This window comes from Lolium rigidum, chromosome 4 (genome assembly GCF_022539505.1).
Source record: "Lolium rigidum isolate FL_2022 chromosome 4, APGP_CSIRO_Lrig_0.1, whole genome shotgun sequence".
Taxonomy (NCBI): domain Eukaryota; kingdom Viridiplantae; phylum Streptophyta; class Magnoliopsida; order Poales; family Poaceae; genus Lolium; species Lolium rigidum.
The window spans coordinates 83,890,891-83,904,087 of NC_061511.1; the positions used below are offsets into that span (position 1 = coordinate 83,890,891).

At 41.6% G+C, this 13,197-nt stretch overlaps 1 protein-coding gene across 1 annotated transcript; it reads left to right on the forward strand.

Moving 5' to 3' along the window:
* Nucleotides 1-474: 474 nt before the first annotated feature.
* LOC124647321 (protein DEEPER ROOTING 1-like) lies at nucleotides 475-11,184 on the forward strand. Its single transcript, XM_047187284.1, has 4 exons — nucleotides 475-630; nucleotides 10,136-10,774; nucleotides 10,856-11,033; nucleotides 11,165-11,184. Exons 1-4 carry the CDS (start codon nucleotides 475-477, stop codon nucleotides 11,182-11,184), a joined length of 993 nt encoding a protein of 330 aa, XP_047043240.1.
* Nucleotides 11,185-13,197: the final 2,013 nt, after the last annotated feature.

Genomic DNA, 13,197 nt, shown 5'->3' on the forward strand with positions numbered 1-13,197 from the left:
GAGAGGCGGCGCCCATGTAGAGGCCGGCCGAGGTGGAGATCGGGGCGACGCCGAGTGGTGGCGGCGTGCGGCCGTTGAGCAACGCCGCGAGAAACGGCGACACGAGGGGCCGCGACGAGGAGGAAGCCATCGCGGCGGTTGTAGACGTGGTCGAGGCGGCGGGGAGCGTCGCGGCGGCGGCCGAAGAGGCGGCGGCGCAGGTGTCGGCAGTGGAAGACATGACCTAAACCTAGTCTGATACCATGTGAGACAAAGGATTTGGGGAACGCTCGACACCCAATAAAGTTAACGTTGGTTTATTATATTTATAGCGTAGTGTACAAGAGTTACAATACATATACATATACGGTTACAATACATATACATATACATATACATATACATATACCGATATACGATTATATATACAGTCTAACATTCTGAAGCGCTAACATTCTGAAGTGCGATGAAGGCGACACCAAGATCGTCCTAAGCATGTCCAAGGACCTGCTAGGTAACACACGTAACAGCAAAGGCTCCGGCATCAAGAACAAGTCCTTCAAACTCATGCTAAAGAAGATGTTCGTCTGCGATGGAGGGTTCGCGCCGTCCCCGGCCTTGAAGAATCCGGTTGAATCGAGAATGGACAAGGTAATGCATACGCCCAGCTTAGGTGTGCATAGTTTTTTTTTAGGTGTACATAGTTTAAAAAAAATTGAAATGGGGAAAATACCCAGCCTCTACATCGAAGAGATGCATACAGCCTTTATTTAAATTTATTCAAGCATCAATCCAGTCGCCTTATTACAAACTTATTGATAAATCACAGATCACTAAGCGTCGCAACATAAATCAACCACTTAAAGAAGGATTAACAAAACAAACACCAATTGATCAACATGTTATCCTTCGATCAAGCTGCTAGCCGCACCGGCTGAATAAGTCCTGAGCGACCGTCTTCAAACGGGTGCACCCAAAATCCATGGCCTAGCGGTGCTCCTCCGGCTGGAGACATAACCACAAACGGGTCCAATGAATAGCAAGAGGAATAACCTGCATAAAAGAAGCATGTTTTGATTTGTTAAAAATAAATTCATTGAGGACATGCCATACTGCTCATAAGAGAGCACAAATACCAATCTAATTTGGCTTTTGATACTGTTTTGAAGGCCATTAAGCCAATTGCCGAAGATATTTGCAATATTTTTGGGAGGTGAAATTCCAAATGACATGTGAATAATCCGCCAAATGATTTTAGTCATAGGATATTGAAAGAATAAATGCTGAATTGTCTCCTCTTTGTCACAAAAACAGCATGTCAAATTACCTTGCCAATTTCGCTTAATTAAATTGTCATTTGTTAAAATCACCTTTCTGTGTAAGAACCACATAAAAACTCTAATTTTTAGTGGTACTTTAATTTTCCAAATATACTTACGAAGAAACACAGTATGCCAATTAAGAAGATCGAAATACATTGAATTGACCGTGAATCCTCCAGAGGTAGTCAAGTTCCAAACAAAAGAATCATCAACATTAGAAAGGCTGGCATGAACTAGTCTACCTAATAAATGTAACCATCTGTTCCACTTGTATTCATTAAAACTTCGTCTAAAAGTTATATTTAGTGGAAATTCGTTTAGCATATTTGCTACCAACACATTTTTGTGATGAACAATATTGTAAAAAGCGGGGTATTGTTGAGCTAGAGGTTTATCTCCCAGCCAAGAATCTTCCCAAAACCTCGTATCCATACCATTCCCAATCTTGAAAGAACCCCTAGAAAAAAATCCTTCTTCACTTTCATCAATCCTTTCCAAAAAGGCGAATCAGAGTGTTTAGCTTGGACTTGAGAGAGTGTTTCCCGTTAGTAAATACTTATTAAAGAGAAGTTCTTGCCACACCCCTCTGTTCAAGAGTTTAAATACCACTTACTAAGTAAACACCTGTTTTTTATATCTAAAACCTCAACTCCAAGACCCCCTTGATCCTTGGAACGGCATATGATGTTCCACCTAGTTAGTCTATACTTCCTTTTGTGACCATCACTTTGCCAAAAAAAATCTCGATCTAGAAAAATCCAATCTTTTACGTACCCCTATAGGTATTTCAAGAAAAGATAACATAAACATGGGCAGACTCGTAAGAACCGAGTTATAAGAACTAACTGGTCCCCATAGGATAGCAGCTTACCAATCCAGCAACTAAGATTTTTTTCGAAGCGGTCCTCTATAGGTTTCCATTCTCCATTTTTTAGCTTCCTAAAGTGTATAGGAATACCAAGGTATCTGAAAGGCAGCATACCGACCTCGCAACCAAACAAATCCCTATACTGATCTTCTATTTCTTTTGCTTGACCAAAACTTAAGAGCTCGCTCTTGTGAAAATTAATCTTCAACCCCGAAAGTTGTTTGAATATACAAAGAATTAGCTTCATATTTAAAGCCTTCTCTAAATTATGTTCCATAAAAATAATGGTATCATCGGCGTATTGCAAGATAGATACTCCCCCATCAACTAAGTGCGGAATTAACCCTTGTACCTGACCATCTTCTTTAGCTCTAGCAATTAGGATGGCAAGCATGTCGGCTACAATATTAAATAACAGAGGCGATAGGGGATCACCTTGTCGCAGACCCTTCTGCGTTTGAAAATAATACCCTATGGCATCATTGACTTTAATTCCAACACTTCCCTTACTCACAAAATCCTTGACCCAGGTACACCATTTAGGATCAAAGCCTTTCATACGCATTGCTTGTTGCAAGAAAGACCACTTAACCTTGTCGTATGCTTTTTCAAAATCTATTTTGAGAAGAACTCCGTCCAGCTTTTTTTGATGTAGCTCATGAATAGTTTCGTGAAGGATTACAACTCCTTCCAGGATATGACGTCCGGGCATAAAGGCGGTTTGAGTAGGTCTAATAACTTTGTGAGCAATACTAGTTGCACGGTTAATTCCAACTTTGGTAAAAATCTTGAAGCTCACATTAAGCAAGCAAATTGGTCTATATTGCTGAATTTGTGTTGCATTTTGTTTTTTCGGAAGCAGAATAATAGTACCGAAGTTCAAATGAAAAAGGGGCAACTCTCCGCGGTGAAACACAACAAACATGTTCAGGAGATCATCTTTTACAATGTCCCAGCAAGTTTGGTAGAATTCAGCGGGAAACCCGTCTGGTCCTGGTGCTTTGTTCTTCTCCATTTGCATTATAGCATCAAAAAATTATTTTTCCATGTACATAGTTAATTAAGTTTCACACGGCTATGCCTCTATATTGTGGACTGGGATCAGGTGCCTTGGTGAAGACAAGGCACACGTGAACAGTGGCCGGGAAGTCGCGACGAGGCAATCGCTCTCGTCGGGAAGTGGATGACGAGGAGGAAAATTACTGCAGATGGGACAGAACAGATTCTGAATGTAAGTAGTAGTCCACGGTTAATATTTTAGACATTTTCACCGTTAGCGGGAAAAATGTCACATCTTAAAGAAATTGTCTTTGATGTATTTCTTTCTTTTGCAGTCATAGTTTTGGAAATGTGAAGGGAACATGAACTTGCCACACAAAGGGGTTCCGGAAAATACAGGGAGATAATAGTAAAAAACAAATGACGAGAAGCAACGACGTTTGGAGTCTCAAAGACGGACACAGGAACACGGCGAGACCAAGCGTTGTGGTTGTGCCCCAGGTCGAACACGACAGCGTCCAGATTGGCCATGACTTAACAAAGTGTTGTGTGTTGTGTGCGTAAGCCCTCTCCCGAGTGGCGGTAGAGAGAGGCGCAAGGAGGAGAACAATAGGGGATCCAATATATGAAGAAGAGGATGTTGCAGTCATGTTGATCTCGGAAGACCGTGAATTATGAACATGCGTACGAAGAGCGGTTGGAAGAAACAAAACTAAAACAAGGAAAAGTTAAGCTCCGGCTTATGCCTCAAATAGAGTATTAAGCATCACAATGTTTTCTTAACATAACCATTGATGGTAAGCCTTTTTTTCGTTGTTGTAAGTAGATCAATTTGGACGATTTCATGCAAAAATTGTTATGTAAAGGCTATTGGATCTTCTGTAAGTACAAAAGATCACCCAAAAAAATCATATACCAAACTTAACAGATTATGTCACCTCTATGTGTTGTCAACACCGCCGAGTGTGGAGCGGTTCTCTCATATAAGTCATGGCCAAAGCTCCACCGTGGATAACTGCCCTAGCTGACTGCACAAGCTTAGTGATCAGATACATCTGACATGTTTTTGTAGAAAAACAACTTGTTGCCTCCATTGCTCATGCCCTTGGAATACGCGCATATTTCGCCGAACACTTCACTTTTCACAATGTGGTTGGAAGGAGCAGGAGGATTCCACATAGCAAGGGTTTTTGTTGCTTTATTCTCCAAAAGAATATAACTCACTGCAATTATGGACTGTCACTTTTATTCTTCTTAATGAATGGACAATGTGTGTGTTAGGTTCAAAAAAAGGAAGTGCAAGAAAATGAATTAGTGTGCTAACTGTACTCATGCCACGTATACGAAGTACGTACCGAGAGTAAAGAATGTTTTGTAGTTTATCCACTACTCTATGTTTACATATAGAGTATGCTTTGTTTGATTACAAAACCAATGTTCTGTTGCCGCACTACAGACCCAATGAAAATGGATGGCCATGGTGTAGGTCAATGAATAGAATGAAAGGTCCCCATTAGTCCAGGTAGTTACTATTGGGGTACAATAACAGGCGTAATTAAGGGTTAATTAACTAGACATGGTTCTAATCAAATGCCAATTTGCAAGGGGCCCATGAATTATGTACTACCGTTCTTCTTTGAAACATAGAGTAATAACATGTGCATGTTACTACCATATGTTATCCACTATGACTAGTCTTATAAAGGTAGTAACATAGAGTAGTGTCATATGCATGACACTAATCTAAGTTACTATCACTACGGGAAAAACGGCAATTGCCGTGCTGCCCAACATTTGCCGTGTGCCATACACCTCGGAACACGGCAATTACGAGCTTTGCCGTGTTCCAAGGAAAAAGAACACGGCAAAGATTAAAAACACGGCAAAAGCTTCCTCCTCCTCCTTTCACCTTTCCTTGGGTAGGTAGTCAATACATATGCCATTTTGTTGTCTTTGCATCTATTGTTAAATTATGCTCACCATTTGTTGTTGTAGTCATAGAGTTCGGTTGGCGGCTTCAACCATGCGGCCCATGGTGAATTGGAAATCACGCCGACGCCTCGTACGTCAGCTCAGCAAATCACAAACATTGGAAACCAACACGCGTTGTTCTAAGTTAGTTCTCCTAAATTGGTGACTCACGCGCTTGTAAGTTTAGCCTCACTCACTCTAGTCTTCAAACTCATCAAAATTGCAACTTCTCAAACATATATGACTTGTCAATCTCACTTTATTGTCCAAACTTGTCAAAATTGCAACTTGTCAAAAAAATATGGCGTGCCAAGCTCACAATGCCCTCTTGATTTGAAACTTGTAGGATATGCAACATAATACCCTTGATCATCACCGGCGTGGCCAACATGTAGAGCCCTTGATCATCATGGTTTTCATGTGTTTGCGGTGGACATGTGGCTAGTTTTGCCTTATTTATATGGTGTTTATGTACTTTGCACTATGAATATGTAAACACTATGGACTATGTGACTTCTTTGGACATTTGATGGATTTGATGGACTATGTGACTTGTATGGACATTTGATGAACTATGTGACTTCTATGGACATTTGATGATCTATTTTGTTGTTATTTATGTGGTTATGATGATATGGTGACACCGGCTATGATGATATGGGGATATATGGCTGCATGCAGGGATTAAAAGGAAAATAAACATAAAAAAACTGGGCGTGCCCTTTGCCATGTGCATGCACACGGCAAAGATCTCGGCAAAACACACATGTGGCAGCAGCCTGTGCTTCCTGGGAGGCAGGGCGACCATTTGGTCAGGCCAAACGGCCTTTGCCGTGTTCCTTTCTTTGGTGGCACATGGTAAAGAGGGAGGGCTTTGTCGTGTTCCTTCATCGGTGGCACACGGCAAATAGGGGGAAGGGATGGGCCGTGGCCGTTTCTTCGCCGTGCTGCGTCTGATGGTGTGGCACACAGCAAAGGTTGAAAACACGGCAAAAATGCTGGCTTTTGCCATGTTCCGCGATGATTGACACGCGGAAAATGTTTGAATGTTTGTTGTGTTCGCTGCTAGGATGCACACGGCAAAGATCATCTGACGTGGCACCGTCTGTTAACCCGGGATTTTGTCAAAAGTATTTTTGCCGTGTTCCGGGGTGGAAGGCACATGGCAAAGGCTTTGTCGTGTTCCGCGCAGAAAGGCACACGACAAAGATCTTTTGCCGTGCCTCGCCATGTGGACTTTGCCATGTTCCGCCACATGGCAAAGGCTTTGCCGTGTGATTTGCCAACACGTCAAAGCCGTGTTTTCCCCTAGTGTGCGCACTATGACCACCCTAAGACTCCATCTTTTTTTTGTAATGGTATATGTTTTAGGCTATTAATTTAAGTCCAAGTCCTTATTAGTTCAATCCATGCATTTCATCGTTGGGGCCTTAAGGATTGTGGTTGTGAAGATGGCTGTGAGTTTATATGTACTTATTTTGAGAGAGAGAAAGTTGGTAGTATGTACTTTATATACTCCCTCCGTCTCGGTTTAATAGGCACGCACGTAGTTTAAGAATTGCTTTAACCATTATTTTGGTTAATAAAATATGAAATATGTGTCACAAAAATTATATCATCGGAAAGATTTTTTGCATACGAATCTAATGATATAAATTTTGTAGACATAAAATTTATATTTTGTTGACCAAATCAATGGTCAAAGTTTATCTTAAATTGTGTGCGTGTCCATTAAACCGAGACGGAGGGAGTAGTCTAAAGACACTTGTGAAGTATAATAAGTTATCTCATATTTGTGGTGGGTATTATCCCACGGCATGGTAGTTTCGGTCGTACGGGCTTAAAGTAGCTATAGGGTAATTAAGTGAGATAATGTATTTGTTAAACCTCAGCTTTGAGTACTCTTCCTATCTTCCAAAGTCCAACATTCACATAGAAAATAAAAACATTGATAGCATGCATGCAATAATAATTATGACGAGCAAATTTTTGAATCTAAATTTGAATCGCACATCAAAAAGTATGTACATAAAATAGTAGCTAACTGAAATTAATTGTTCGTGAATTGGCGAAGAACTGATTTTTTTTCATGATATAGACCAAGTTAATTCGAATTGTGTGCCATAATTCTTGTGATTTCTACTCCGAAGTTTCACTAATTCTTGATAGGCTAGAACATACGCGTGCGGTGTGCGCCGGAGGTACCTCAAACCTAAATGTTTGCGCTCCACGCCCTCCACTAGAACATTGTCTAGGATTGGCATATGCCATATATATGCTCTTGCACCCATGCCCTGCATTCCGATTGTTTGCAAGTCATGAAGTCAACAGGAGTGGGTTGTAGCAATGCATGCATCAGCGCTTGCGTCAATACCATCCCCGGGAAACCCCCAGCTACCCATTCTTCGCGCGGCTTCTTGTCGCTTTTGCCAGTATCTCAAGGGTAATCACTAATCAGTGTACGTATCATGCCGCCGATGTACTATATGTGCTCTAACACTTTTCTGTCGAGTGTCGACCGTCGTTCATGAGTGACCGGCGTTGACACACGTGTCTTTTGTATTTCGTGGTATCAGTATCGGATTATGCACCGCCAGTTACCAAAAGAGAAAATATTTCCACTGGGTGCTGCTCATTTGATACAGGCATGGTATATATACCGATCGAGTGGAGTGTACATATTTATATTTTATAAAAAGAAAAGATATACACATCAAGTATTCAAGTTATCAAGAATTTGATATAGAGAAGTAAATGAACTTTTGTCGGTTCTTTTTCCTACAAAAGGTATCATTTTAACGTTCCTGAATTGGAATTTAGCACGATGAATTGATGATGCAACAACAATAATATATTGGGGGGGGGGGGGGGTACAACAATACTAACTTTAATGGAGGCTGCTTTTTTGTGCAGCTGGCACAAGTGATTTGTTTCCAAGAACGCTGCATGTCAGTGAGAATACAGGATAGCAGATACTTAACTTTGAGAGCCCTAGAAATAGCTAGCACTAGGTTGTTTTTAAAATAAATAACTAGGTCATTTTCTAGCCGAGGCACAATACTTAGCAATTCCAACGGAATATCTAAATATAAGTGCCCCTGGATAATAATTGCCACTGAGAGATAGGTCCTCACGGCTGGAAGGGATACACTTACCTGCGGAGATCGCCGCGTTCAGAGTCACTGAGCCTCTTCCCCTACATATTCAAGGGTTAGGACCATGTACAACATACCACACGTGATTGGCCTATCGGCTCTAAGTGGACGGACCCTTAGCATCAGGGGTCGGTGTTGATTTCGGCCATCCCTCTACTCGGCGGCATGTTGTGTGTGCATGGTTCAAATTGCATGACTAAGCCCACTAGTCACGTGTGTGTGGTTGTCGATGATGGATCAGCAGCTGGTGACAACGTATCGTGAATCTGGTGTGTTGGGTCTCGAGTTTTAGGGGTGAAAGCTCTATGTATGACCCTTACTGATTTAATTTGGCAATGGTGGAGGTCACACGAGATTGCATGGAGTTTGCTCATACATCTCTTTAGGTAAAAACTCATGATCTGACCTCCATGGTTGGATCCAGCAACGTCGGTGTCGTGTGGCGTTCCATCTTGAAGGCATCGTTGTTGGAGCATCTTTCTTGTTGCCCTCGAGTTCCTATCATTGATGGTTGATGCTAAAGTTTGTTGCAGTCATTTTGTTGACCCCACTTTTTTTTTAATAATTTGGCTAATTATGTGCATCCTTAGTTCTTCACTAGCTTTTGATGTCGTGTTGGTGCAAAGGCAGTGTGTAATTGACATGGTCTTGATATTAATATATTCATTTTATCAACAAATTGTCGTGGGTCTGTTTTTTCGAAAATGGGCATTTTATTACTTGCGCAATAGCTGCTTATATGCTGATTGGATGAATGGTACTCCCTCCATCTTGAAATACACTGCGTATAAATTTAGTGATACATGGAAGCTTACTAACTTTGACAAAATATGTAGAAGGGAACATTAACAACTACAATATTGAACATATATACTATGAAAATATAGCTTAAGGTGGGTCTATTGATATTGATTTTGCTATTTTACAGATGTTTATATTTTTGTCTATATGGGGTACTTTGCTTGTGGGTGGTTTTCTTTCATCAAAATCATCAAGTACGTTAAAATTAAGTCTCAGCCAATTATGAAAGATTATCATTATAGTTGTCACTAGTAATATTATTATTCACACAAATAACCAACCAGTACAGCTGATATGGAGTAACAAAAGCACCCAACTCTTGTTCAAAAAAAAAAAGCACCCAACTAAAAGTACCTTAATTTAACCAAGAAACTCGAACATGCGGCGAACGGGGGATTAACCGGAGTAGCACCGACAATTGCGACGTGGAAGGCCAGAAACCTTGTCGTACATTGATAATATCAAGAAAGATTTATACATGTACCATTCACCTTGCTCAACTCATGTGCAGGTGCGACGTGGACAGCCGAAGCTTGGAATTGAGAATGCCAAGAAATATTTCCCCATGTAACGGGATACCCTCTTGAAAATTCATGGCCGAGTTTCATCCATATCAAAGGGAACTATAAAAAAAGTTTAAACAGTGGAAGTGTTGAGCTAGTATTCAACTACCTTCTTGAGCTATTTAACTATTGATCCCTCCTGGGAGGGGACCCAGGTCTACATATAGCAGCCACTGACTTGGAACTGTCAGTATCTATTCATCACCAAACTAACTGGAGACCTGCAAAATATTGGCCCCTCAATCTAACATCCTGCCATCGCTATCGCCCATTGGCTCCCTAGGGCGTGCTTTCTACATTTGTATTGCTCAAACCACCAACCTAAGCTTGCCGTCTGTTGGAACAAGACATTTTCTCATGGGGGTAAGTCATTATACCATCCCAGCTGTTTCCTGCTCCGAACATTTCAAGAGTGGTATTACAGTGCAATGTAGCTTATTTTGTTGTCCCCTTTTTGTTGTCCCCTTGTTTGTGCAGATCATCAACTGGGCACGGAGCAGATTCAATGGCAGAACGGACAGCAAAAGATTTGATCTTGGAGCTGCAAGCCAGCCAGAGAGAAGCCAAGTTGTGCCGGAGGAGTACCATCTCACCGACGAGCAGCAGCAATGGCACTCTCAGCAAGACCAGGCAGCCGGTTTCCTCTCCATCGGCATGCTCGGAAACGTCATTGAAGAGCTGGCAGAAGAAGACCACCCCCCGTCGACGCACGATGACCTGCCGGAGTTCACCATCGAGGAGGCAGAGAAGCTCCAGGAGGCCCTCACAAAGCTCCTCCGGCGCGCAAAATCCAAGTCCGGCTCCTGCAATGCCGAGGACGGCCTCAGCCTGCCGCTAGACCGATTCCTCAACTGCCCGTCCAGCCTAGAGGTGGACAGGAGAGTCAGGAGGACCCACGATGAAGGCGACGACGTTGAAGGCGACAACCACCTCTCGCCCAACACCAAGATCATCCTGAGCATGGCCAAGGACCTGCTAGTCAACACCGGTAACAGCAGAGGCTCCAGCGTCAAGAACAAGTCCTTCAAGTTCCTGCTCAAGAAGATGTTCGTCTGCGACGGCGGTTTCGCGCCATCCCCGAGCTTGAAGAATCCGGTGGAATCGAGAATGGACAAGGTAATGTGTATGTCCAGCTCAGAAGTAATTGATGAAGTTTCACTCGGTCATGTCTCTAAATGTGTTCTTCTCTGTTGGCAGTTTTTCCGGACAGTGCTCAGCAAGAAGATCAATGGCCGGGCAAGCAGCACCGCCATGGCGAAAAGCTATTACTTGGAGGATAAGCACAATAAGAGGTCACAGCCACGCGATAGCTCTTGCCGTGAAGTGGATAGCGAGGAAGAAGATTGCTGCAGATGGGACAGGACAGATTCTGAATGTAAGTTAGCAGGGTAAATTTTAGTCATTTTTTGCTCCAAAAATTTTTTTAGTCATTTTCACCGTTAGCAACGAAAATGTCACTGTTCTATACTAGTAGAAATAATATTGACATTTTTCACTCTTTTGCAGTCATTGTTCTGGAGATATAAAGGGAAAAGCCACTCGCCTCACAATGAGTTTCCCGAAAGGAACACGGAGAGAATGTTGGACGAACGAATGACGAGAAGCAACGGCACCGTTGGGGGAGAAGGAGCACTCTCTGCTGTTCCAGCAAACACTGAACTGCTTCTCTAGAATTTTTTGAGCTAACAGCATTCGAAACTGTACATGATAGACTCAAGCTTCGAGCTGTATGCGCACATGAAAACTATTCCATCTTGCATATGACAATATGTATATCCATTTTCTGTCATATAAGAGGTGAAAACACTTTCAATTAGCATTCTGTACAAGGGATTGCCTATATGTATATAGAATGGTTCATTGCAAATTCTTTGTGGCCGTGCTTATGCCGCATCCCTGACTAAACAACCTAGCTATATGTTAAGAAAATAGTAGTACGGCAGCCTCGGTAGTGTGGTATTCCATGGCCGAAACAGGAAAGCTTTGGGTGTCGCATGTGCAGCAGTGTGCATCCAAGCCTTCTTCTTTGGCACTCATGTCCCCGGCACATTTGTGAGAGCTCGTGCCATCCTTGGAGTGAATTGCAACAGAAGCAAAGGTCGCACGAGAAACCTCTAGAATACGCCAAGCATAATATAAAACGTTTTGGCAAGCTATCGGTGAACAGAGGGAGTACTTCATTATTTTAGAAATGTCTTTGAAGTTCTAACACAAGTTTTTTAAGTTCAGTGCACAGGCTCCACAAGAACTACCGATGCTTATAATACGTTCCATCATAGCTATCCTTACTCAGAGGTCACCAACAGACCACATAGTTGTGGTCCGGTCAAAAAGAGTAAACCGTGTCTACGCCTCCATGGATGGAATTTGTCTGGCTGACATGATTTGATCACTGTATTTACAGTGTGTAAAGTAAGTTCGTAAAGTTGATGAAAAAGTTCAACACGAATCACTAGCTCAGACTCGCCCTAAATTTTTATAAACTCTGTTTGACCTACATCAGCGGAAAATCCAGAAATAATTAGGATCCAAGGCAGGCTGCTGCAAGCTGAGACCGAAAACCGCAGTTGGATAGTTTAGATATTCATCTCAACTCACATTTTTCAAATAGAAGTATCTCTAACTGGCAATAACATGAAGATAGGTGGCACCCTTTTTCGGTATACATCACATCAAAAACATTAAATTTAGTGTTATCATAGAGGCACATGATAGCTGGTAAAAAGTAGATGCATCAAGTGAGCTAAGGACTGTTATCAGAGGCATAACAAAAGTTAAATTTAGTGGTTTCGATGTGATGTACACCAAAAATAATCCCACGACATTCCCTTTATTTCGTAACTAAAAGAAAAATGACAGCCATTAAATTAAGGGAACTTGCATAGAGAGTGGATAAATAAACTAAACCAAAAAAAAAAACTAACATCAACGTTACCATCATTTTCTCTCTCGCAGATATACCAGTGACTCACCAGTAAGAACATAAAATTGTCTATCACTAAGCTCTCAATAATCATTTTGGTAGCTTCTTCACAGCTAGCTAGATCCTTCTGAAGCTTGCGGGAAATCATCTTGATGTTTCTTCCACCACTATCAGAACATCTTCATTACCATCTTTCAACTAATCGATCATCCATAGATAGTTGCTGTAATATCCCAGGTAATGGGGTTACAAAAATAGAGGAAACAGATATGTGCATTGCATTCATGCATAGAAAATCTGGGGAATTTTCGCGCTTTAAAGTAAAACAGTCACAGTAACTGAAGTTTCACTTGACCTTGGTGGAATTGAAGTAGCTCATCAAGTCCAGTGCTATAAACCTCAATGTGACTTTGCTAAAACCTTGTTTTGGGTAGAGATAAGTTGATCTAAGGGGTTAGATCAAATGGAATTAAAATCAACACAAGAACTTATTAATCAAGGATCAACTACTTGATCTTATTAAAGATCACAACATGATATTCCTTGCCATAACATATGAACATCCATTTAATTGGAAATCAAGTAACAATACTTGGAGAAACTATTCTTGACTTAT